At 40.6% G+C, this 27,106-nt stretch overlaps 2 protein-coding genes across 2 annotated transcripts; one reads left to right on the forward strand and one right to left on the reverse strand.

Moving 5' to 3' along the window:
* LOC133522939 (baculoviral IAP repeat-containing protein 7-B) lies at window positions 1-26,937 on the reverse strand. Its single transcript, XM_061858436.1, has 11 exons — window positions 26,281-26,937; window positions 23,318-23,463; window positions 22,195-22,317; window positions 20,725-20,941; window positions 18,364-18,525; window positions 16,526-16,597; window positions 15,780-15,882; window positions 6,848-6,992; window positions 5,356-5,662; window positions 1,685-1,813; window positions 1-1,114 (listed from the first exon to the last, which is right to left on the reverse strand). The coding sequence occupies exons 1-10, from the start codon at window positions 26,683-26,685 to the stop codon at window positions 1,691-1,693; spliced, it is 1,803 nt and encodes a 600-aa protein (XP_061714420.1). The 5' UTR covers window positions 26,686-26,937; the 3' UTR covers window positions 1-1,114; window positions 1,685-1,690.
* Window positions 7,183-8,905, forward strand: LOC133522946 (uncharacterized). Its single transcript, XM_061858445.1, has 2 exons — window positions 7,183-8,340; window positions 8,748-8,905. Exons 1-2 carry the CDS (start codon window positions 7,396-7,398, stop codon window positions 8,760-8,762), a joined length of 960 nt encoding a protein of 319 aa, XP_061714429.1. The 5' UTR covers window positions 7,183-7,395; the 3' UTR covers window positions 8,763-8,905.
* Window positions 26,938-27,106: the final 169 nt, after the last annotated feature.

Below are 27,106 nucleotides of genomic sequence, written 5' to 3' on the forward strand. Positions count from 1 at the left end.
TTACGACCAATACGTGTTGTAACATAAATATAACAAGCTAAATAGACAATACAAGTTACAACTATGGAACTGTTATTTAATGCTAAACTTCGCTCATAGTTGGTCATCCATAAATTACGTCAAATGAATTTTGTCCCATGTAGCAACCCCCTCTTGTCCCATGTAGCAACCCCTCCCCCCTTGTGTGACGTCACATTTTTGGCAATTATGTTTTTAGCGGAATCGGCAATTGGAATTTGTTGAAAAACTAGTTCCTTAACTGTACAGCGAATTAACAAAATCAAAACAATTTTCAGTTACTGATGAAGTTAAGAGACGTCACAAAATTTGTGACTTCCCCCTCTCCCATGTCACAACATGTCACATTTTCTTGACACCCTCCCTCCCCCTAAACGTAAGTGTAAATAATGGATGACTCCTAGCGATTCTTTGCAGCGATATAGATGCAATGTAGTAGCAATAAAGTAACGTCGCTAGTACCATTGTTGTAGTTACCAAAATTCTGCAAAGTTTTATTATATTTATTTAACTACATCAAAATTTGATTTTAAATGTGTCACTAAATATATGTTTTTATTGGCATGTTTTACTGCATATTTTGTCAAGTATAGAACGTCCTTGAGCCGCAACGTGTGTAGCTAAAGGACGTTCCATACTTTACAAAATCTGGTCTGCCCTGCGCTGCGTGAAACTGCCTAAATGTTTGCTGTTTGCAACCATCATGCGAATGCAGCATATTATGTTACCTGTTTCCTGTGTACGCTCAGTGGCGCCCTCAATAAATTTCTACTAATTATTGTCAGACATATTAGGGCAAATCGAGTTTTAGCCCGACACCAATCAATTTACTCTCTGATAGACCAGAAATTTAGGCAAATATTAAATTGGAAACGTGATTTCTTGGTAACTACAGATTGTACAGATACATTTTTGGTAAAGTCAGAGTAACGGTAACCGATCTTTAAGAATAAAATTAAAATAATAATTATATCAAATAATACGTAAATCGTGCCTAAATCGCTGCAAATATTCGCCTTGAGCAATATCTTTTAGATATCATACTTGTGATGCTTCGTGGGTGTTTTTGTTTTTGTAGGCAAGCAGTGACTTTCATCTGTAATCAAGAAGAACTGACTTACTACTGACTCAACATGATCAAATGAACGTATTTATGTTAGTTTTTAATTGAATTAATTAAACGAGCCCGATATATAGGCGCTGTATGATTTTGGTCATAGCTGTCGGATTAGTAATGCTTTATTCATTAGTCAATTGTTTACTTTTAAACAATTAGGTAAGGCTTAAAAAATATCAAAATGTAGAATGGCTCATTCTTGTTACACAATGTATATTACACTTACATGCCGTGTGGGACAAATTTAACTGTGTCATAATTGCAGATTTATTAGATTATTAAATAAATCGACGGCATTATGTTTAAATTGGATCCTGCGCATATTCGTCACGCGACTTAAGCGGTAGCGAGCGCACAATGAAAAGTTGATAAATGTTTCAGCTTTGCGACCTCCTCGAACGGTGTTCGTCGATCGGAGTTAGGCTGTAAAACATGGTAACATTTGGCTTTTGGTGTAATGATTCGGTTCTCCCGCGTCCTTTTTGCGGGTCAGACCGCAAGGGTTCCTAGGCCGGAGGTGGTTACTTGGAGGTCAGGTGTGGGACTCACCGGGCGTCACGCGAGGTAGGCGCGCACGAGCGCGCGCACGGGCGAGCGGCACAGCGGGCACGACGCCAGCGCCGCGCCGCAGCGCGCGCACGACACCAGGTGCCCGCACGGCAGGAACACCACGCTCACCTGACACATACACAATATTGAAGGAGGAGTGTAACTCGAGAAGAGGAAGTAACCCGGAAGCTCCGACCTTAGAAGCACTAGAGTGCAGCGGGGTGCGAGCGCGGCGTTGAAAGCGTGTCGCAAACGCGGAGCGACACACGCGCCGTGTGCCCCCACCGGCGCCCCGTGCGGCCTCGCTCCGCCGTCCCTCGCGTACGCCAGAGCGTGATGCGCGCGCCGCGCCGCATTGCCTCCGAGCTTTCATTGCGTCTTTCACGCCGCGCTCGCATCTCCCTGCACTGTGACGAAGCCAATTGTGGCGATTTAAGACGAACGTTCTCCGATACCGAGTAGTGAGTTGGTATGGCGAGAACCGGGAATTCCCGGTTACGGTACTCGGTAATTCTCAAAAACTACGAGTATGTCTGTGGTCTAATTGCCGCCACCCATACAAAATGTATGAAAAGAGTCGTGGCGATAAGACGCAATCGCAGACCTATTTCAGAAAATGACCCTACTATATACAAATATACGAGAACCAGTACCGGGAGCTTTCTGATACAAAATAATACATTCGTAAAAGGCTGGCCCTGTGTACAAAGGATCCCAGAGTGATGGGACCATCCCTTTATGAAAAGTTACCTAAAGGTGTGAAAGACATAGCCAGTGTGTCGGAATTTCAGTCCCAACTAAAGCAAATACTGCTAGAAAATAATATTTATTTATTTAATCTTTATTGCACAAAAGAAAAACAATCTTATAGTACAAAAGGCGGACTTAATGCCACGAGGCATTCTCTACCAGTCAACCTTAAGGCTATATATTGTATGGACAAATTCCTGAAACCTTGAACTGTGTTGTATTGTTTGTTATCTTGTATTTTATACCGTACTCTTGACGATCATAATATTAATTCTTATATATTGACAATAATTTATAATGTAATGTAATATTATGAAATAAATAAATATCATATCATATATCATATCAAATTAGACTGCAAATATCGCAACCGGCTTAGCGCGATCTGCCAAATGGCAACAAATGAGAAATTAACAACGTAAAAGATAACGTGGTGAATTGAGAGTATGATGAAAGGAGAAAGTAATAGGTAAACTGAGGACATGACTACTAAACCACGTAAATAAATTATATATTATTCTGAGTCATGTAACCTATGACTTGTTCATTTGTTTACGGACCGCAGACATAAAACAATAGGCCTGTGGTGACTACGATGAAAAAAATTGTTAGATAATTTATATTATTGCATTTATTATACCATATATTAAACTAAATATTGTATCCTAATCAATAAATGACGTCAGTAATGCCCAAGATAGATATAATATTCCAACATTATTTATTTCCTTATAAGGTAAAATATACATAATATGGAAATATATATATAGTGCTCAACCAGGGGGGGGGGGGGGGGGGGTGGTTTTTAGGGTCGGCAACGCGCATGTAACTCCCCTGGAGTTGCAGGCGTACATAGGCTATGGAGACTGCTTACCATCAGGCGGGCCGTATGCTTGTTTGCCACCGACGTAGTAAAAAATATATATATATATATATATATATATATATACCCCAGATGTACTCATATATTACAACTAATTAAAAAAACTGGGAAATAAGGGTTTCCCAGCAAGGTATAATATAAAATTAAAGTGTTGTCTAGTCATACGAGGCAGGCATTCTATCTCGCTCGAGATTTGTATAGTGACTTCATCAACACGAAAATAATTTTTCCAGTAATTTTTCTGACATTATTACAGGACTGTGAACATACGTCGCCGTACAATGTTGATAGTGTGACCACTATTGGTGTCAGTAAAAAGCGGCCAAGTGCGAGTCGGACTCGCCCAAGAAGGGTTCCTTTATGACGTATTAAAAAAAAAAACTTAAACTACTAGATCTCGTTCAACATTTTACCACTTTGGACACACATTTTACCACTTTGGTAGTGTCTCTCGCGCAAACTATTCACTTTAGAAAAAAATTATATTAGGAACCTAAATATCATTTTTGAAGACCTATCCATAGCTACCCCACACGTACGGGTTTGACGAAAAAAAATTTTTTTTTAATTTTATGACGTATTAAAAAAAACTACTCACTCGATCTCGTTCAAACCAATTTTCGTTAGAAGTTTGCATCGTAATGTATATCATATATTTTTTTTAGATTTTTCATTCTGTTATTTTAGAAGTTACAGGGGGGGGGACACACTTTTTTTCACTTTGGGAGGTTCTCTCGCGCAAACTATTCAGTTTAGAAAAAAATGATATTAGAAACCTTAATATCATTTTTGAAGACCTATCCATAGATACCCCACATGTATGGGTATGTTGAAAAAAAAAAAATTTTTTAATTTCATGACGTATTAAAAAAAAACTACTTACTAGATCTCGTTCAAACCAATTTTCGGTGGAAGTTTACATGGCAATGTATATCATATATTTTTTTTAGATTTTTCATTCTGTTATTTTAGAAGTTACAGGGGGGGGGGACACACTTTTTTTCACTTTGGGAGGTTCTCTCGCGCAAACTATTCAGTTTAGAAAAAAATGATATTAGAAACCTTAATATCATTTTTGAAGACCTATCCATAGATACCCCACATGTATGGGTATGTTGAAAAAAAAAAAATTTTTTTTAATTTCATGACGTATTAAAAAAAAACTACTTACTAGATCTCGTTCAAACCAATTTTCGGTGGAAGTTTACATGGCAATGTATATCATATATTTTTTTTAGATTTTTCATTCTGTTATTTTAGAAGTTACGGGGGGGGGGACACACATTTTACCACTTTGGAAGTGTCTCTCGCGCAAACTATTCATTTTAGAAAAAAATGATATTAGAAACCTCAATATCATTTTTGAAGACCTATCCATAGATACCCCACACGTATGGGTTTGATGAAAAAAGATTTTTTGAGTTTCAGTTCTAAGTATGGGGAACCCCCAAAATTTATTGTTTTTTTTATATTTTTGTGTGAAAATCTTAATGCGGTTCATAGAATACATCCACTTACTAAGTTTGAACAGTACAGCTCTTATAGTTTCGGAAAAAAGTGGCTGTGACAGAATCGGACAGACAGACGGACATGACGAATCTATAAGGGTTCCGTTTTTTGCCATTTGGCTACGGAACCCTAAAAATGGGCGCGAAACATAAATATCTACGACTGATCCAACCTTTTCGTTTACACTTTTTCCACTACACGTGTTGGACAGACAACTCCAGCCCGCGACTCGTCACAAATAAAAATGCGATAATTTCATAAAAATCTATACCTAAAAACTATTTTTTTATACTACGTCGGTGGCAAACAAACATACGGCCCGCCTGATGGTAAGCCGTCTCCGTAGCCTATGTACGCCTGCAACTCCAGAGGAGTTACATGTGCATTGCTGACCTTACCCTCGTTGAACTCTGGCAAACTTACTCACCGGCAGGAACACAACACTATGAGTAGGATCTAGCTAGTGTTATTTGGCTGCGGTTTTTGTAAGGTGGGATTTCGTCGCATATTAAAAAAAAATACCACTCACCTCACTATCCATACACACTTTGCACATCCTCGCTTCTTTTAGCTGCCTATTCTCCTCCTCCAAAGACAATTTCTTCCTCACTGGACTGTTTTCCTTCTTACTTTCCACTCTGTCAGTACTATCACTACTGACTCTGTCATTGCTGAGTCTGCTGCTGTTTAGGCTGACAGGGTCTCTGCTGGCAGTTTGGCTAGTATCAGCATGTGCTACTATAACTTCTTGGCTGGGTTGAGGTTCGTTGGGCGTCCGAGATCGCGAGGAACTTTCTGATTGAGATGTTTGGTCGCAGTCTGGTGATGGTATTAATCTGGAATTGTAATGGTCATACAGTCTACTGCAGATATAGTTGACCCCACTGCAAATGGGTCATCTATTAATTACGTCACATGTTAAGGGGGTGGGAGGGGTCAAGAAAATGTGACTTGTTGTGATAAGGGGGAGGTGGGAGTCACAAACTTTGTGAAGTCATTTTAACTACATCTGTAACTGACAATTTATTTATATATTTTTTATTCGCTGTTCAGTTAAATAATTAGTTTTTGGAACAAAAATCGTTTTTATTCGCGTAATCTAAAATGACGTCACACCAGGGGGGGGGGGGGGCCTTGCAAAGTGTGACAAGGAGGGGCGAAGGGTCAAAAAACCTAGAAATTCGTGTGCCGTAATTAATGCATGATCGCAAACGGATTTCTACGCAGGAGGGGGGGGGGGGGGGGTCTCGATAATTAATTCGGGTTATCTGTATAGATATTACAATGAATTTGGTTCCTTGTTATATCACTATTATTTTGAATCGATTCTTGACAGAAACTTCAATACACACTTTTATGTAGTTTGTTGAGGAACGAGTCTCTTTCAAATAAATGGAGTTGGAAAGAGACTTCCACTTGTACAACAGGTAGGCTTTCATAAAACGACCTCGTGACTCTCACATGTAGTCTATTTCTTTAGGTATTTAACAAAATGAAACGAAACCAAATTAAGGTATTTTAATGGGCAAGAATATTTTCAAAACAATTAATTTAATTGTATGTGACAAAACTTACAGAAGTTTTATTAAGATATATAATTTACTCAACGTAACAATGGAGCTGTTATAATCAAGTTCGAAATAAATATTTCAATTCAATTCAATAATCGTGCTATTTTTCTAATAGGAATATATTGGGATGTTTTGATTAAATAATACTAATTTAGTTTTGTAATATTTGCTGTTACTTCGCCCAAGTAAAGAACCTAAAACGAGACAGAACTTTTAGCCATTTGAGGGTGGATGGAAACATTACACGATCAAATGAAATAGGTTAAGGCCAGAACGATGAGGTACAGATCCAGGCAGTTTTCTATTTGGTTGGTTAATGGAAATGTAGAAACACATCGTTTATATTTATTTAACTACCTAAATAGACACACTATATTAAGTTACGCATTCAGCATGTTTCTCGGACAGTATGAATAAAAAGAAAACCGTTTGGGTTATATAATAATTTACCCGGCAGCAGGAGCGAACTCCCTCAGCGCTTCGGCAAGGATATCTCTAGCGAACCGCTGGTTGGTGGTCACGCCCCAGCTTTCTTCGTTTAGCTGCTCGTCCAGTACGGCGTCGATCAGCGCCTCCGATGACGTAAACGGCAAACCTGAAGATATACACGTATACGTGTATTAGATAAGGATATAGTATGTGTAGAGATTTATTAACCTTTTGAACGCCACGCCTATCGTACGCGGCGCGTAATCGTGAACCTTGTCGGTACGCATGAAGGTTGATATTGGGCTGTAGCCGCGCGCGTCATATTCATATGACGTCTTTGGCGGTCAAAAGTGTAATGTATGTGGGTAGACTTATGCTACCACAATAGAGGGTAGATTTCGCACCTTTCTAGTCGATCGATTAAATGCAATACCGAACGGACGTGTTTCAGTGATCTCCTCATATCCTGGATTCCCTGGGCCCTAAGCAGATATTTCTCAGTGGCGACGAGAACAATTGGACACTAGTGCATTTTAAAAGTGTAAAGTTCGTGATAAACAGTGTACGACATGCCTGTGGGAAAAGTCGGACCGTTTGACCTTGTCAATGACAATTGGGAGCTGTATGTTGACCGTTTAGAACAATATTTCGTTGCAAACGATGTTAAAAACGAAGTGAAAGTGGCTACACTAATAACAGTGATGGGCGGAAATGCGTATGAACTTATGGTGAATTTGTGCACACCCGCGAAACCGGCGAGCAAAACATATGACCAGCTGGTCGCGCTGATGAAAGGTCATCTAAATCCAAAGCCGAGTTTGCTCGCAGAACGTTTTAAATTCCGTCAACGTGTGCAAAAGCGTGATGAAAGTATTGCGAACTTTGTAACGGATCTTAAAAAATTAAGTAAGGACTGCAGTTTCGCAGGGGATAGCTTGAAGGAGAACTTGAGGGATCAGTTCGTGTGCGGCCTATTAAACGACGACATCAGACAGAAGCTGTTCACGGAGGACGACACGATCACGTTCGACCGGGCGTACAAGCTCGCCGTGTCCATGGAGGCGGCCGAGGTCAACGCGGCGCTAGTAGAAGACTGTGCTCGGAATCGAACCAGCGACAGTATACCAGCGGCGGGCGCGACGACAGCCGTGCATCATTTGGGTCGGGCGAGCCGGGGCCGGGCGGCGGCGGACGGCGGTCGAGCGGCGGGAACAGCGGGCCGCGGGAAGATAACGGTCGGCGGCGGTCCAAGCGCCATGAACGGAGCGGGCAGCGGAAAGATGCGGGGCTTCGGTCAAAATAATAATATGGATTTAGATGGAACGTGTAAGGTGTGCGGATCAAAGCATGAAGCCGACAGATGCAAATTCAGGAAGTATGTCTGTCGAGTATGTAACCAAGAAGGACACTTAAAAAGGGTGTGTCCTAGGCTGCGCGGAAGTTCGTCCCTATACAACGTGACGGAAGAGAAGGTTGTGTATTTGGACCATTCGGACAGCAGCGAAAGCGACGAGGTAAACAATTTTTCACTAAATAGCAGCGAATCGTTTGTGTGTGAGCCATACACCATAGATGTTAACATTGCGGGGAAGTGGTTAAATATGGAAATAGACACAGGTAGTGCGATTTCGTGCATAAGTTTAGAATGCTATAAAAAATTGTTTACTCATTGCAAAATACAAAGAAGTAATTTAGTGCTGAATTATTATACAGATATAAAGGTAAAACCTGTAGGTAAAATAACACCTAAAGTGCAGTGCAATGGTTTTTGTAAAGAATTAGACTTATACGTCATTGAAAATGGCAAAACTAGCCTTTTAGGTAGGCGTTGGATAAGGACATTTAATATCATAGATAGGTCAAAATTGGTATGTAAACAAATTGCTAATGTGAACAAGTTGTTTGATGAGACTGAATTCAGTTCCAGATACTGTGAGGTGTTTGCGGAGGGCTTGGGCCGGTTCACCGGGGGCACGGTCGGGTTCCACCTGCGGCCGCACGCGCGGCCGGTGTTCCTGCGCGCGCGCCCCCTGGCGTACGCGCTGCGCGAGCCGGTGGAGCGCGCGCTCGAGCAGATGGTGCGCGACGGCATCATCACGCCTGTCGCCACCTCCGACTGGGCCACGCCGATAGTGCCGGTAGTTAAAAAAGATGGCACCATACGGGTATGTGCTGATTTTAAGTTAACGCTAAATAAAAGTTTAGAAGTGGACCACTATCCTTTACCGAAAGTAGAAGATTTGCTAACTAAATTGCACGGGGGAAGTAAGTTCACTAAATTAGACCTGTCGCAAGCTTACGCCCAGTTTGAATTGGATGATGAGTCTAAGAAATATACGGTAATTAACACCCACAGGGGTTTATTTATGTACAATAGACTGATATATGGGCTAGCCTCTAGTCCCGGTATTTTCCAGAGGAAACTCGAGCAATTGTTTGCGGATATGCCTCGGGTCGGTGTCTTTCTGGACGATTTGATTATAACAGGGGTCGATGACCGCTCGCACATAGACACGCTTAACGAAGTGTTTGAAAGGTTAAGGAGATATGGTTTAAGAGTTAAAAAGGATAAATGTACGTTTTTTGCTGACTCGGTAACATATCTCGGATTCGTAATTAGTAAGGACGGCGTGCATACATGCCCTGAAAAGATTGAAGCGATCAAGCAGGTACCGGTTCCAAATAATGTAGCGGAGTTACGGTCATTCCTAGGGTTAGTGATGTATTATGCTAAGTTCGTGCCGAACATAAGCACTATACTAGCGCCTCTGTATGGACTTTTGCGGAAAGATGTGAAGTATGAGTGGAGTGAAGCTTGCATGCGCGCGTTTAGTGAGGTAAAACAAATGTTGATTTCTGGCGATATATTAGCACATTATTCGCCAGATCTGCCCCTAATTCTGACCACTGACGCGAGTAGTGTGGGGGTGGGTGCTGTCATATCGCACCTTGTGCCCGGCGCCGGCGACACTAGCGCCACCGAGCGACCAATAGCGTACGCATCGCGTGTGCTCAACGCCGCAGAGAAGTCGTATTCACAAATTGAACGAGAGGCACTTTCGATAATTTATGGAGTCCGAAAATTTCACCAATACTTATATGGTAGAAAATTTATTCTAAGAACGGACCATAAGCCCTTGGTGACAATTTTCGGCGATAAAGTAGGGGTACCCGTAATGGCTGCAAGTCGTATGCAGAGGTGGGCGGTTATTTTAGCTGGTTACGATTATACCATCGAGTATGTGCGGAGTGACGGGAACGCGGCCGATGCTTTATCTCGCTTGCCGGTGGGTAAGGAGAAGAGCGAGCGGAAAGAAGTCACATATTTAAATTTTATCCAAAACTTCCTACCGATTACGAGGAAAATGGTACAAGATCACGTTAGTAAGGATGAAGTACTAAAGAAAATATTCCTGTTTTTACTGTCCGGCTGGCCTACCAGTTGTAACGATAACGCCCTTAAGCCGTATTACCTGCGGCGCAATGAATTATATATAGACCGGGGTTGTATAATTTGGGCAGTGCCGGATTAAGAAATTTTGATGCCCTAAGCATTTCTAGATCTTGGTGCCCCCTCTGCCGAGGCTCATCCAGATTACATTGACAACATTGATTTTTTTTGGTAAACTAAGTGACGTTCATGGTCGCATTACTGCTGCAATTTGTATTTTCAATCCATTACTTATTTTATCAAGGAAATTGACAGTGCTGCAGCAGTAAGGTTGCAACAGTAATGCTGGTGCAGTCGCCATCCTAATGTCACCTTTATCAAAGCATGCGTGAACTAAATGACTGAAATTACCTATAACTATGATTGTGTATTTGCCTTTCCGGCTAACTATGTGGTTAAAACCTGCTTTGGTTCACTTCACAAATAAACCCTAGAAGTAGTAATCCGAAAGTTACATAAGGACTGAGGCCCAGAGGCAATTGTAAATTCGTACGTGCGACAGGGAGACAACACGTCGAACGTGGTTCGCGGTTGACCCTCAGTTGTTTCTACCGTGGCGGGCAATCGTGCGAGGCCGAAGGCCGAACTGCAGGATAGCAGTGCTTGGAATTAAACCAATGGTGGTAATAGTCAAAAAACGAATCCAACGGCCATGCTCTTTATAAGGTTGAAGATCCGGAGTGCCCACTTGGCGCTTCCGAGCAAGACCTAAAGGCGGAGTTGCGAGAGAGCTGGGTTTTGTAACTGACTGAAAAAAATATCCAGTTTAAGCGAGGACTAAGGCCGAGCTCCACACAGGGTTGAAAAGAGTGCTTTTCTGAGAAGCGCATTCATGTGAGGCCAAAGGTCGAGCTTCAGCAGGGCCGAGCTCTGGCAAGAATCTATGGCCAAGTGTCTTAAAAAACTAAGTCGAAAGCTGAGCTCTTCATAAGGCTGAAAGCGCGGTCGGATCGGCACGTATGAGGCCAAAGGCCACGCTGCAAGAAAGCAGAACTTGGAATTGACAAATTGTGTGAATGAGGCCGAAGGCTGAGGTCCTCATAAGTTTAGACGCCCGGAGGGTCTGATGGCGGCGCGCTATAAAAAAAATCAATGGCGAATTGTAAACAAGGCATAATGCCCAGCCGCGAGAAACGAAAGCCTGGATTTGGACAATTGGCCAAGTTTATGTGAAGCTTAAGAGCAACTTTTGCATAAAGTAAAAAGCCGAGTATGAATAAGACCTAACGAAATCGAACCAATGTGATCATGGTTCTCCTGCTGCTCGGCATTTGGCCTCGCTCAGAAGGGCACTTGATTAGAGTTAGTTGCAGCTGATTAAATAGGCGTTTCGAACCGAAGATTTCCTTTGGCAGGATTGGCCCCTAGGAGTTAAGACCCAAGGGTTGATTTAGTTAAGAAATGAAGCCACCAAGTTTTGTAGTGTACAGTCAAATGTAAAAATATGGGTGTACACATCTTACTCAAAAATATGTCCTATAGCATCTTATTCCAGTGTAATAAGAGCGTAGTACCATATTTATGAGACGATTCTTTCGATACATATTTTTGCACTTGACTGTACATTTTTAGAGGAGGATCTTTGATATCTACATCAGTTAAGCTAGTAGGCTATGTTTGGTATCGTTTTCGTATAAATCGGGAATGCCAAAAACATTTACGAGTGTAGTATCACATTGACACCATTCCGAAGTAGAAACGTAAAATTTTCATTTTTTTTTTAATATTCTTCTTCCCGCTTCAACCGCTGAACCAATTTAGTTGAAATTTGGTATAGAGATAATTAGTTTAGTCCCCAGAAAGGACATAGGAGAGTTTTAATCTAAAAAATCATCGCTAAGGATGTGTAAAGGAGGGTGGAAGTTTATGTGGGGAATCAATAACCGCTGCACCTATTTAAATGAAATTTGGTATGATCTACATTTTAGATTTTGTCGAAAATGATACGAAACGTAACTTAGAACCTAAACTTAAACAGTTATTGACCTCCGACTGACCGACTTCGCCGAAGCTGAAATAAACCTAAATCAAAAATCTGGGTGGAATCACTTTTAATTACATCTTAGGAAAACAAAGATTAATTCTGCTAAAGGAAACTTTTGGTTCAAATAAAACCGTATGCTTTTGGTTTTCGACCTTCGTGGGGCCCCGAACCTGCACTTTAGCCTTTGATTCCGTCATCAGTTTTTTTATCATAAAACTTTGACAATTAGTTCGCACGATCGCGGCTCTGCAGCTTGGCCGTGTGCAATACGTCGCAAACCAATCTGGCGTGCAAGAGCTCGGGCAGTATGAGTGACAAATTCCGATCCTCGAAAATCTGTTAAGACTTCGGTGCGAAGCCGAAAGCCGAGTTGCAAGAGAGCGAAATTCGGACACAACATAATTATAAATTAAGACAAAAATGTAGATCTACTATCAAATTCGACACTGAGAAGGCAGAAGAACAAGCTCCACGAGGGGTTGAATACAAATAGCTTTCTAAAACTGAGCTCTACGTTGACAGATAGACAGGTAATGCTGACAGATTTGCTGATTGCTGGAAATCAAAAATCAACCACGAACCAATGGGTAAAGTATGAGAAAAAAATCAGCATATTGCAAGCCTGATGGGTTGGGAATCCTAGTAGGGGCAAAGGCCTGCGTTGGAGACGCGCTTACGTACCCTGTACACGACGCACGCAGGTTCATGTACAAACTACCCGTTTTTTTTTGCCAACGATTTTGGTGCCCCCCTAGACGTGGTGCCCTAAGCAAGTGCTTATTTTGCTTAATGGTTAATCCGGCACTGAATTTGGGGCTATCGGCTAGTGGTTCCAGAGGCTTTGAGAGATAACTTACTCAAAGAGTTACATGTCGGTCATTTAGGTATAGTGAAAATGAAGAGTCTCGCCCGAAGTGTGATGTGGTGGCCTGGAATAGATAGTGAGATCGAGGAGTTAGGTAAGCAGTGCACGACGTGTGCCCTAGAGGGCGCTGCGCCACCGCGAGCGCCGCCGCAGCCGTGGCCGTATAACCCAGAGCCCTGGTCGCGATTACATATTGACTTCCTAGGACCTTTCCATGGCGAAACCTTTTTAGTCATCATAGATTCAGCAACGAAATGGTTAGAAATATTCAAAATGGCTAAAACTACTGCGAGGGGAGTTATTAAATCGCTACGGGAAACGTTTGCTCGTTTTGGGCTGCCTTTAGAAGTAGTTTCGGACAACGGTCCTCCGTTCACGTCTAAGGAGTACGCACAGTTTATGAAAATTAACGGCATCAAAATGACATTTACGCCAGCTTACCACCCAGCCTCCAATGGCGCTGCGGAGAATGCGGTTAAGTTATGTAAGCGAGCTATTAAAAAAGCACTTCGAGATGGTTGTGATGTGGATGAAGCTCTTCAAGCATATCTCATGATGTACAGGAACGTTGAGCATAGTTCTACAGGGTCAGCCCCAGCGATGCTGTTACAACGTAGACGACTACGATCGAGGCTAGACTTGTTAAGGGGTACTCGGCAGGTCGAGTCTAGGGTACAGCAAGCTCAAGATAAACAAGTGTTGAACGCGGGAGGGAAACCTAGAGAACTTAACGTGGGCGATTCAGTGTGGGCGCGAGATCACGCCGGGGGAAGCTGGTTAAGTGGTCAGGTTAAGGAGAAAGTAGGTTCCCGGAATTTTATTATAGCTAGGGAAAGTGGTCCACAACTAAAAAGACATTTAGATCAGATTAAAAGACGGCGTAGCAGTTATACAGTGACCCTGTCGGATGTGTCGGAGACGGCGGCAGGCGAGGAATCCGCGGTTAATGACACTGAGGCGACTCAGGGTTCGCGCGCGTCGGAACCTGTGGTTCAACCCGATCTTAAGGAACCACCCCAGCTATCTGTAGAGACTGGATCCCTGAACACAGGACCCAGTCACACGGAATGTAATGAGTCCCCTTTGGGCCGACCCAAGCGCATTCGTAAGGCCGTGCAAAGATATGGCTTCGAGTTTGATTAAATTATTATGTGTTATGTATCCTAGTTTTGTTGTCACTCGCATTACTAGTAAGTAGGTATAAGCAAAACATGTATTAGTAATTAAGGGTGGAGGTGTAATGTATGTGGGTAGACTTATGCTACCACAATAGAGGGTAGATTTCGCACCTTTCTAGTCGATCGATTAAATGCAATACCGAACGGACGTGTTTCAGTGATCTCCTCATATCCTGGATTCCCTGGGCCCTAAGCAGATATTTCTCAAAAAGGTTAACGAAATAGTACCGCCTTGTACAGCGCTTGAATCAAGCAAAATCTTCAAACAAACCTGTAATGGAGACTATTTATGGTGAATGCAATTTATTTCTCACTGTTACTACAAATTCTCGGTAATAGTATATTGTGATACAACAGTGCTACGTTGGTCATTACACACGAGGCGATATTGTGTGCGCGAGCTGAATGCGAGTTCCTGATTGATAATCAAGTTTTATAACTAGGAAAAAATATTCTCCATCGCCCGGTCGTCAAGCAAGATTTTTTTTTTTCATAGAATACCGGGTAAATTATTTGGTTATTCGTTTTTTTCCTTCGTAACTACGGTTCCGGTTATCAAACATTTTTTGTCCTCATAGAAAATCGGGTAATTGGTGATCGAACTTATTTATCTACGAGGAATAACGCCATTTTCTATAGATATTCAAGTAGAAAACAGAAGAGGAGGAGTCTCTTCTGTTTTCTACACGTTTACAAATAGATTACAGAATATTTTCTCGCCTATGCGGCATGCTAGCCCTGGCAAGTTAGGCCTCCTAGTCTCGTGGCATACGTCACGGTATAATTATTTTCTCCAATATACTCGGAAATGTTCACCTTATTGTAGCAAAAATAGTACGGGAAGTTCTTCATTATGGTCAATCACAAATTGAATAAATTCAAACCATTATTGTCGTGTTTTAGCGGACGGGAGTTATTACTGTATTGTTTTTTTTTTTACATTTGGTACTAAGGAAAACGCATACAGCCAAATAATATAGCTGTGGGCTACGTCTACACGACCAGGTCAGTATCATTTCAAGCAATAGGATAGTCGTGTAAGACCGACGTGTATGATCGTGCGAATACTGCTTAATAAAATCAAAGACTATATAACTTTTATATTTTTCTAAGGATCTCATGCGTGCAAATACAGCTTATATTGCACAATTATATTGAATGAGCGAATATTGAATGGTACTGAATGGCAGAATAGTAGTGCCTTTCACTTTTAAAAAATAATTAAAGAGGGAAATAGTTTTTGACGTTTTTGATGTGAAAGTTCGATTTGAGTGCTGGTTCATGTTTAAATTATGATTATTGTAGCCGATTTCTTCGCATGTTTGGAGAAAAGCACTAATTTTGCCCCGGCAGGAACAGCAATTCGTGGATTCGTCTTCTTTATCGGACTCCGCTTCGCGTCGTCCGTCAAAATCGAAACTCATCCACGAATTGCCCTTTCCCGGCCTCTGCAATAATATACTATTGAGGCACACCCGTGGCCTGCAGCCGCCGTCGGATGGCGCGCCGCACCCGCGCCGCGTCCAAGCCCGCTCCCAGCGCGACCAGCGCCTGTTGCGAGTCCATCTGTTCCTCCACCTGATACATTGAGGTTATTTTGTTTATACGAATTGTTGCTGACTTAAGGCACCCCACGGGTCAAGGTTTAGAGGGCCTTTGGCATTAACCTTCTGATGGCCTCTTGCACTATGGGTAAAAAACTTAAGTAAGTCACCTGTTGTATGTAGTTGCGACGTGTTCGAATAGACATTTGTTTTGTTTGTGTGTGCCTTTTAAACATGTTTTGTCTATTCGAACACGTCACAAGTACATACAACAGGTGACTTACTTAAGTTTTTTACCTATACCGGGGTTAACCGGTTAAACCTGGAGTTACCATGTTTACCAGTACAATTTAACACTGGGTTAACGGTTAACCCCGGGTTAGTGGGATGGTGCATGTGGCCCTAAAACGTTCATGGGCCTTAGACATGAAAATAACAAGAAAAATTGTCACTTTAATTTGAATTGATACTATTTTACACATTGTTGAACTTCATTGGTTTTATAATCTGAATGAAAAAAATTAAATGCAATTCTGTTCCGTTGTAAATGCTTTAAATTGAATTGAAATAATGAGTGCTACGAGTAGGATCGAGGGTCTGAGGAGGGTCTTTTGTGGAAAAAAGTGAAAATAAGTTGGTTACTTTAATAACATTGCTCGGGATTAAGCAATATTTACCTGACTCTCATTAACTGGAAAATTGACTGATGGATTTCGTTGCCTAGTATTAACTGATCTGTCGTCGGACGTCTGCAAGAAACAAATAGAATCTGTCTTAGTTTACTCTGCACCAACTGTCAATATTTCATACGAATTGACGTTTATAATTGCACTTCCACACTCTGTTACGATACATGTACCAGATCCTTCATCATAACATACCTATTGCATGATGGATACTTAGCCATAAAGTGACGTTATTTTATATACAGGCTGAAATTGTTGTTTGACCATACGCTGAGAGGTGGATATGCGGGTCATACTGAACAACTTTCACTATGGGGCTAACCCCGAAATTGCGAATATAAATCTACCGTCTCATACATCTTGGTGAATCATGTTTTCTATGGAACAACTGATTCTTTTTTCCAGGATATATAGAAGTATCCGTCTATTTGAGTTGAGGACCTTTACATCTCAAATTTAAGGTATTATGACTTCACTGTATCGTTGTTGTAGGTATTGTTGTTGTTGATTTATTTTTATAATGTTACATAAAAAAAATGTTTACCCAGGTACTGGGTGTTGTATTGTCCGAGAGATCTAGGTTCACACATTTGACACATGGCAACGTAAACGCGCATGACCCATTGAAACAATAGTAGGGTTTGTAAGTACTTAAAAACATTTTTATTTTATTTATTTAACAATTATTCGCTTTTCTGAAACATATTTTTTTTTTAATCTTAGGTATTGAATAATTTACGATAATAATTTATCACGCAAACAGTTAGGTACCTATTATGTCTATTTTTATTTAAAAACAGTCTTGTGGTCGAGTCTGGCATTTCGATTAATATGACATTTCCGTAATTTAATAAAAATCGATTAAGTATACAAACGATACATTTAAAACAAAATGACAATAAAATGAATTACGATGCGAAAAAAACGATAATGAATAATACAAACATGCAAGAATCGGCTGTAAAATCGATTCGACTAATTCGTTTATTATTGACAAACGATTCATCTTAGCCTCATCACTACAAACTTCAATAGACAACTGTCAAATGTGTGAACTTAAGATCTCTCGGACAATACAATCATATAAATGTTGCGATGTATTTTTTTTTATATTAGAAGGCAATGTTTTATTTATTTACTTGTAAAAGAGCCCTTGATGCCGGATCCATTTTTGAATTTTGAGGAAGCGGGATGGTGGTAAACATTGCGCCGCGCGGAACCTTCCTTCAATATATTGGATCTCATACCGAGTACAGAAAGAACAGAGTATAAGTGAATTGACATAGTAAAATATATTTTCTCAAACTTGCTATGAAATGATGACATGACTTACGTCAAATTAGGTCCGGAAATACTATATATCAGGTGCGATGAGTGAAGATGATATGTAAAGGAATTTCATACTGCCTTACACACCTAGGATTGTAAAGCAACCTTCTTTTGTTTTTTAACGTCAAATTGTGACACAACATCTTGGCATTCAACCACCAACAAATATAGGTACGCTACCGTTGCTTAGCAACGTATATGCACAACAAATCACCGTTGTTGTGCATATTCGTTGCTAAGCAACGGCGACCGCTTATCGCGCAGGCGCGCTGACTTATTACGCGCGCAGGGCACCGCTGGTAGAGTGGCGAGCCGAGTAGGACTCCACAAAACAAATTAACTACATTTTTACGATTCTACATAGAAACGGGGTTGACGGCCGCGTATATCTATCCTATATCTACTTGGCCTGCAACCCTACGTTTCCCGGCCTCTATAGTAATGTACTATTATATAATATAAGGTAAACAATTTGACGAGCATCGCAGCCATATACCTACCGACCGCGGTGGCAGCTGGCTGGCGCGGTGTTGGGCCACGAAGTCCGCGCCCTTGACGAGCTGCACGAAGCCGCAGCCCGGGAACCAGCGGGCGTGCTCCGCCCACGGCTCGTCGCTTGCCTCCCACTTGCCTAGCCCGCCGTCGCAGTAGAAACAGCAAACCTGGCGGCAACATCATACAATTTTAAAACCGAGTCTAACGCGAGGTACCTTTATTTCTGACGCTTCGACACAGGTTTCACTGGTCGTGGTGGCGGATAACTGATGCCCCAGCAAAATGTCAAAACAGAGATCGATTGATTTTCGTCGGGTAGTTACACAATTCTCTGCGATAGACCCGGTTTTAAATGTGTTTAAATGTTATGTAACATTATAAGATTATAAAAACGCATTTTTTGTAAAAAAAATCGTGTTTGCTGCGATAAAACTTCAAAGGGGTGCAGTTTAAAAATAGGTGGTTGGCGATTTGTCGATAAAATCCAGTGCTACGTGGCTTATGGCTCCACCATAGCTGTTCAAACACATTATTTATTTGAAGGGATTTCCCTAAGAGTATAAGTAGATTATTTTATAAAAGCTAGCGCGGATTTAATAAGAATTTAGACAGTTCAGTATAAATCTTGCGATATCTTTGTATGGTGATGAAACTGATGAATTACCTTTGTTTATAAATAAATATTCAATTAATCAAGCGATTAATTACAAAAAGCCATAAATACAAGATCATGTTCGTAAATTATATGCGTGCCAATGTCCATTATTGATAAACATGTTCCTTTCAATGGTTGATCATCGAACATTCAATATCGAATTGTAAATATGTAGTCCCATCTGATTACTTTTATAAGGAAATTATAAGGCCAGCTACATATGTGTCATTAAACTTCCTTGAAATGTTTTTATTGAGAAAATGTATCATGTTTATCGTATTGGATTGGATCGATATGCAAACAAAAATGTGTTCACAAATATTGATCTATATACAGGTTGTTTTTGTTATATTTAAAAGAATCAGGCGTTAGTTTGCGGAAATCCATGCTAATTAAAGCAAGAAATATTACTTTGCTAATCCGCGAGAAAATAACGTGTAATGTTGTCCGTCAACATGAATGATGTTGATGATGGTGATGTGTGTTGGGTTGTCGGGTGTCAGACCGTCAACATCTCCTGAGGATGCCTCGTAGAGAGACGAAGCACATGTCGAGTTTTGTACTTTTGGTAGTGGGTTGTTATATTTATTTGCGTATTTATCTTTGCGGTGGGAGGGTGGGAACATTAATTGCATGTAAAAATATGCATTTAAGTATAACGGGTTAGCACTGATTGACTAGCACGTTATTTTTTCGCGGATTAGCAAAGTAATATTTCTTGCTTTAATTTGTTATATTTGACCATATTCTGAGGGGTGAATATATAGGTTATATTATAGTGAACAAAGCTTACTATGGGATCAAAATCTTCCGTGTCATACGTTTCGGCATAATGCCAACATCGATGCGGACGCTACCCATATAACCAATGCAGCCTGGCTAAAATGGAGAACTCTTACAGGTGTATTATGTGATGCCAAAAAGCCGATTCGGCGGAAGGGTAAAGTCTACAAAACGGCAGAAAGATCAGCCATGCAGGGATCGGAACCGGTTTTTTGCAAAAACATCGAAATAACCATATATTTCGGTTTATTTTATACTCAAAATGTAGGACTCAGTTGTGTTTTTAGATAACGACTTCATATTATTAGATTGCCCGATTAGGAATGAAATAATAAACAAAGAACGAAAAAATACCGTTTTCGTTCCCATACAAAAAAATACCGGTTTCCGATCCCTGCAGCCACGATGTACGGTACTGAGTGCTGGACCGTCAAAAGTTAAAATGAAAAGGTGGGCAGCCGGAGTAACGATATTGGACAAAGCGCGAAACGAATATATCCGAGGTTCTTTTAAAGTTGCTCCCATCGTGGATAAGATGGTGGAAAGTCGTATGGGATGGTACGGTCATGTAATGCGACGAGACGAAAACAACGCTGTAAAGAAGGCCCTAGCTATCCCGGATAAAAAGAAAGGTAGAGGGCGACCGTACGCCACGTGGTGGACAACCTTTGCTAATGATCTAGAACGAGCTCAACTGGTCAAGCAGACAACCCAAGACCGACTGTCTTGGCGCCGTAAAACGAAGAGGGCCGACCCCAAATAAAGGGATAAGGCACGGCAGAAGAAGAAGAGTGATTAGCTAATTGTCTATCTCCAAAGACCAATCTGCAATGTTTGTCGCCGGACACTGTGATGTTCCGACTTCGATTTCCATTAGAACATTAACTGAAGATTCACGAACAACAATTTAAAAATGTGCACGTGTTACTTGGTCGTCCTGGCCGGTGTAGAAGAAGCCGGCCTCGGCCAGCGTGTCGGGCGCCTGCGGGCGGCCGCGCGGCCACTCCGCGAACGTGGCGCGGCGCGCGGCCAGGCTGGCCAGCGCGGGGTGCTGCACGCCCCGCCCCGACACGCCCACTACGCCCAGTTGGGTGCAGTTCTGCCCGTTTCGCGCTAGGAGACGCGAGTTGTGGAGAGCGCCTTCGCTGTAATACAATATTATGATTTTAGTCGCGGTTAGTAAATGAAACGATAAGTGTTTTGAAAACTTGTAGATTTAGGCCAAAGCGACGACTCTAAGCACGAAGAATTTCGTACATTGACTCGCCATTTCCTATCTGTAATTTAATTTTCTTAATTATATTGTTGTCCCGCTTGCACAGTTGCATTGACCGCCGGCATTTGGGCTGGAAAGCGGTATATATACGCGCGTGCGATAGAGGTACCTAGTGGTGGGATTGGTGGGTCAATGTACGAAATTCTTCGTGCTTAGCGTTCTTGCTTTACCTATAGGTAACGCACACTTAACCCTTGGGGTGGCAGGCCGTGGACTCCCGACCGATCATGTCATATAAATTTCAAATTTGATTACCTAATTGAAATAAAATCAAAATTCCAACAACTCAAAAACGACATATACCACTTGAAGAGATTTGGAATGTGACTCTTTTTCTGTCCACTGCGCTAGGGGACGCGAGTTGTGAAGTGCGCCTCCACTGTATTACAAGATGATGATGTGACGTCATGAAAATTTAATGAGACACTCTTATGGAGTATGGTTTTTTTGCAGTGGCCCATTATTTATATGCAAGTTTTCCATATGATTTAGAATATTTACGCGGTTTTATACTTAGACTTTGGGTGCTTAGCACGTTTGTTACTTTAGAGATTTAGACGTGTTGTGTTGAAATGACAGGTCTCAAAATTAACTCGTAAGCGGCGGGCTAGAATATTTACAACTTAATTGGAAAAGGTATTAAAACCCGCATAGACCTTTAAGTCTAAGGAGAGACTTTGCCTCCTTGTGTGTGTTCTACCGCTTGTACAATGGGCTGTGCTCTGAGGAATTGTTTGACATGATGCCAACGGCCACTTTCTATCACCGCACCGCTCGCCGTCGGCAGGGAGTTCACCCTCACACCTTAGAACCTAAATGGTCGCGTACTGTGCGGTTCAAGAGGAATTTCCTCCCGCGGACGCTCCGGCTGTGGAATGAGCTCCCTTCCGAGGTTTTCCCGAGGGTCTACAGGTTTTTAAAGGGTCGGCAACGCGCATGTAACACCTCTGGAGTTGCAGGCGTCCATAGGCTGCGGTGACTGCTTACCATCAGGCGGGCCGTATGCTTGTTTGCCACCGTCGTGGTATAAAAAAAAAATAGACAAAATCAATGAAAGGTTAGGTTCCAACATGTCCAAATTATTTGCATTAGATTTTTTTTCACATTATCAAAAACACTTACGACATCACAGAGTTCCGTGGAGACTCCACCTGGGGGGTGTGTGGTGGCGAGAATGGCGGCGATATGTTGGACGCGCGATACGCATTATCTAACCGAAGGGCGTAATCGCACCGCGGGAAGTACCTGTAAAAAGTAAAATACGATGAATGACATAGGTAGATAGGCAAGTGACCATGCATGCGTAAACCTTGATACAGATGTGTTGTATGTTTGATATGTTTCGACGGTTCGCGTCTCGATATAGAATTCCGCTGGCACGATTAACTATTTCCTTATATTTTTCAATGGTGCATTGAGATGCACTAGAAAACAGTGGCGCCCGTCGATACGGTGATGTTGAGTCATTTCATGTGGTACTTCCCGTCACAACCGGGTCAAGGAAATTTTAACTTTAAAGTTAAAGGTAAAAAATTGGTTTTAACAAAATTGATGTAGGTAGGTATATATAACCTAATTACGTTATTGTTTTTTTTATTTGCTATTTTAATAAGGAACACTAAAAAGGGTCACCTAAAACAGTTTATTATGTAAGTGTAGTTGTCACTAATACCAAAAATGTAATTCCTTATAATAACATTAAGTTAGTTATCCTCTCCACATAAAGTTACACTTGAAAATAAATGAAATTATTGCGCGCCAATCATTTTTTGATCGTAAATATTTTTGGACGCTCTACTGAGTAAGCTACATAAGTAAACGTTCATTTAGCACCCACAAAGGCAATAAAGGCCAGTGATTTCAATTTGCACGCATGCGTCATACCTCTTATGAACTCCAATTCCTAATAAACTTGTATAATTCCCCTTATCGCCAACAGGGAATTCCATTCATATTTCCTTCGCTACTTGGCATAGTTTCAAGCTAATTTTCTTACATGGTGCTATGCTTACATATTATGCTAAATTATAATACACTATCGGTCAAAAACCAGCATTACTTTTGTACACTGCTTTAAGATAGAACCACTTACCTCCAATGTATCTCTCAAAGACAGGTACAGGTGCTCTCAAAGAGCCAAGATTTATAAACGGACCGAACTCTACCTCACACCAGCGCACTCTACCTCACAGCACAACCTGCACTGATCAGCTCTGTATATTGATTTATCTTAGAAACCACTTACCTCCGATGTATATCTACAGGTGCTCCTAAAGAGCCAAGGTTTCTGAAAGGGGCTAACTCTCCCCCACACCAAGCGCAGCGCAACCGCCCCTCCCCAGCGTGGTAGAACCCTGCACTGACCAGTGCTTCTCTGGATATCGAGTCGTCCTGGAAGAATCATAACATTTTAATAGACTTTTATTTAATAATTTAACATAAGGATGTTTAATCAAGTAAATCTTATGCAAAATTGCACTGGATTCAAAGTATCAAATCTAACTTTGCTCATTACCACAATGGATGGTGGTAGGTAAGATCCTGCATGGGCACCAAGCATCAAATCTCTTCTCTGTAATCCCCAGATTTTTTCCGTTCCTGGATTTTAATGAAAAAGAAGAATTCTAATGATGGGATGAATTTTTAAAATTTATGCCAGGTAGTGAATGTCTCAAATTTTAGGGAATTCCTGTCCCAAGTAGCTGGGAACGAAACCATACTCACAACCATTATCAAGACTTACACAGACGTCAAACACTCTCTTGTCCCAAAAGTAAGATGTACAAAGTAATAATTTGCCAGATGGATACACAATGGTTATTTTTTCAGAATTCAGAGGTCAGGATCATGTGTGAGCTGTGTTAGAGGAGTAATAAAGTTTTTAATGTATAGGTCTCAAATCCATAAGATACGTCTGAGAATAGCTGGTCAACATTTTAAAATGTTGCCTAGCCTGGGTCATTCTAGGTTTTTAAATAATGAATATACCCACACATTTAATAGGTGCTGCTTTTTTTTTACAAACCTGCTTTTTTAAACTCCTTTAATTTAAAGGAGCAATTCAAGCTTAAATTAAGTTACTTTCCTAACAACTGGTATTCTAGTTGACTCCATTTTGGAGATAATCAATAATTTTTATCCAATAAGGCCCTACGAGGGAGGGTGTACACTTGCCTTAGGCCCCGTTAATATATTGATTAGTATTAAGTATGAGTTTATGCATTTGCTACTAAATGCAGGCAATGTTTTGGACAATCTGTGTTAGAAATGATATTGATATGTCATTGTTTTCAATTGTTTGGTTGAGTTAAACATAATGCCCGTATTACAAGAACACTATATGCAGCATTTAATTACTTATTATGAAAAAAAAAAACATATTGTACTTAAATGTACCCATAAATTAAAGAAATATGGTTTCTTTAATTTATGGGTACATTTAACAGTACAAAAAACATATTGTACTTAAATGTACCCATAAATTAAAGAAACCATACCCTGAAATTAAAGAAAAAAAACATGGTGTATTATAGACTGATTGTGAGTCATGGAGTTTATCAAGGAAACCTATTTATTAGAATGGTAATTTTTTACAAGCGAGGTCATCAGCCCTACAAATTCCTGTGCTAGTAAGCTGATTGGCCATGATTCAATAAACAATATTGACCTTGAAATGTGACAAACAAAAATCAAATAACGAATCTATAAATCTATAAGGGTTCCGTTTTTTGCCATTTGGCTAGAACCCTAAAAATTACTTAGTGTTTTTCATATAAATAATTAATTGCTCCCAAGACAGTTTGTAAGAAGTCAAGGTTTTAATATTACACATACAGCAAGGAAATGTAGATAACAGCGTTTGCATCAATTGTCATTCAAAGATAATTAAAAGATCATACAAGATTGCAATTAACATTCTTTCATGATAAGGAATGGAACTAGATAAATGTCACTAAATATATCTTTACTAATATAACACAAACTAAAATAACTCTTTCTGTCTGTAATCTATATCGCTTCATGCTTAAACCGCTTAACCAATTTAGATGAAAGTTATGGAAATAGTTTGAGTCCTGGGAATTACCTTGCGCATATGATCTCTCTGTGTGAGCCCACCTAATAAGGCTAGTTTTTATGACAGAGATCCTCCTTTCAAAGAGGAGTGGAATTTCTTATGCAAGTATTGGTAATATTTATCTTATATGGTAATGGTATTTATGAAACATCTACTTAGTAACTGCAAACTGATACAAAAAAAGCAATTGGCAATATAGACATTATGCATGTTTGTTTGGCACTGTGTGTCAACTATTGAACTTGGTTAAGTAAGTGCCCACCTAGGTCACAGCAGTGGCATTCAATAATACACTCTGAAATGTAATTGATGATCAGGAGCCAAATTTTCTGATTCAGTCATCAATGTTGATCATGTTTAACTACGGGAACAACCCCAAAATCACATAAAAAAATTAGCAGCTCCACATGCTCAGGTGACGAAAACGCGCGCGCCGCCTCTGTCGAGGCACATCTACACTGGCCGTTTTGTGCGCGAGGAAATTGCCTTACACATATGCTCGCTCTGTGTGGCCCTGCCTAATGAGAGTCAATTTTCGTAATTTCGGAGTTGGTCCCATAGTTATATGTATAGGTATTCGAGGGCTTGATTTCTGCAACTCGACGTCATATTATCACGCCTATTTTAAGCCTAAGCGTCTAAGACTCTTGCCATCAATGACTAAATTAGAAAAATCGGTTCCTGATCACTAATTAAATTTCATCACAAGCAAATTATTTATAACTATATCTTTGTTATTCAAGTTGATACCAGCAAATTCTATTGTTTAGTAGTGACCAACACTTATGTACCATTCTATCAGCAATATAAAATGAAGTAAAACAAAGTTATGTGTAACAGGAAGTCTGCTCATGAATTCTCAGTATTGAATGGCTAATCACGTGGGATTGATAGCGGGAGACCACTCTATTGTTTTAAAGCTGACATGGAATGCCATGCCAATGTCATCACACAGTTATTTATAGTAAGTAGCTAAAAGTTCATATTGCATGCTTGAAATTTCCAACATTACAATGGTAACTAATAAAGCAACTCAAAAACATTTTCCAGGTTACTGTTTACCTTCACAATAAAAATAAACAAATTTAGTATTGTTTATAAATAACAAACCATAACCAAAACAGTCATCATACCTGCCAATTGATAAAAGATAGCAGCCTAAGAGCATCACTTTTATACAGTTCGTCCTCTTCAGTAGGTCCAGCGTCTTGCGAGCTTGTCACAAGCTCATCAGGGACTGGAGGAGAAGCAGGAACTGCAGCTAATTCGGCGGTGAACGCGCGATCCAAAACGAGTGGCTCGTTCCCCGCCATCTGCGGGTTCACCACGAATGGACAGTTGGGGTCCATCCGCCGATGTCGCATCATCACTTGATCACCGTAATTCCATTGCGAAATTTTTCCACCACAACTAAAACACTCCACCTCTGTACCTTGCCCAGTATAAAAAAAGCCTCCCTTCGCTATTCGTATCGGATCTACCGGGGCTCCCATAGGCCAGTTAGAAAAAGTATTTAACCTATTAATCTCTAAATTCATTTTTTCTAATATAAAACAAAAACTTCGCACTAACTCTAGATAGCACTGCTTGCACTGTTTATAATTTATTCATTAAAATAACTTATTCATCAAATTGATTTGATTTATGTTCGGTTGTGCTGTTTATAAACGTATAATCACATTACAGCAATGTTGAAAAGTCAACATTTATTAGATTTCAATACAATAAAACTAAAACTTAAGCACTGAATGACGAAAGACTAAAGTAATGTTTGACATTTCCCATACTATACCAAAGAGCATATAATCACTACGTTCTATACTATACTACATACTACCATACTTACCATAGTCCGTACCTAGCATGTACCTAGAGGATCGACCATAGACTACGTTACATTTTGTTTGACACAGAATATTTGAGGATGTCGTCGGTTATTACAACTATTAACAACACTTA

Source organism: Cydia pomonella, chromosome 11, assembly GCF_033807575.1.
Source record: "Cydia pomonella isolate Wapato2018A chromosome 11, ilCydPomo1, whole genome shotgun sequence".
Taxonomy (NCBI): domain Eukaryota; kingdom Metazoa; phylum Arthropoda; class Insecta; order Lepidoptera; family Tortricidae; genus Cydia; species Cydia pomonella.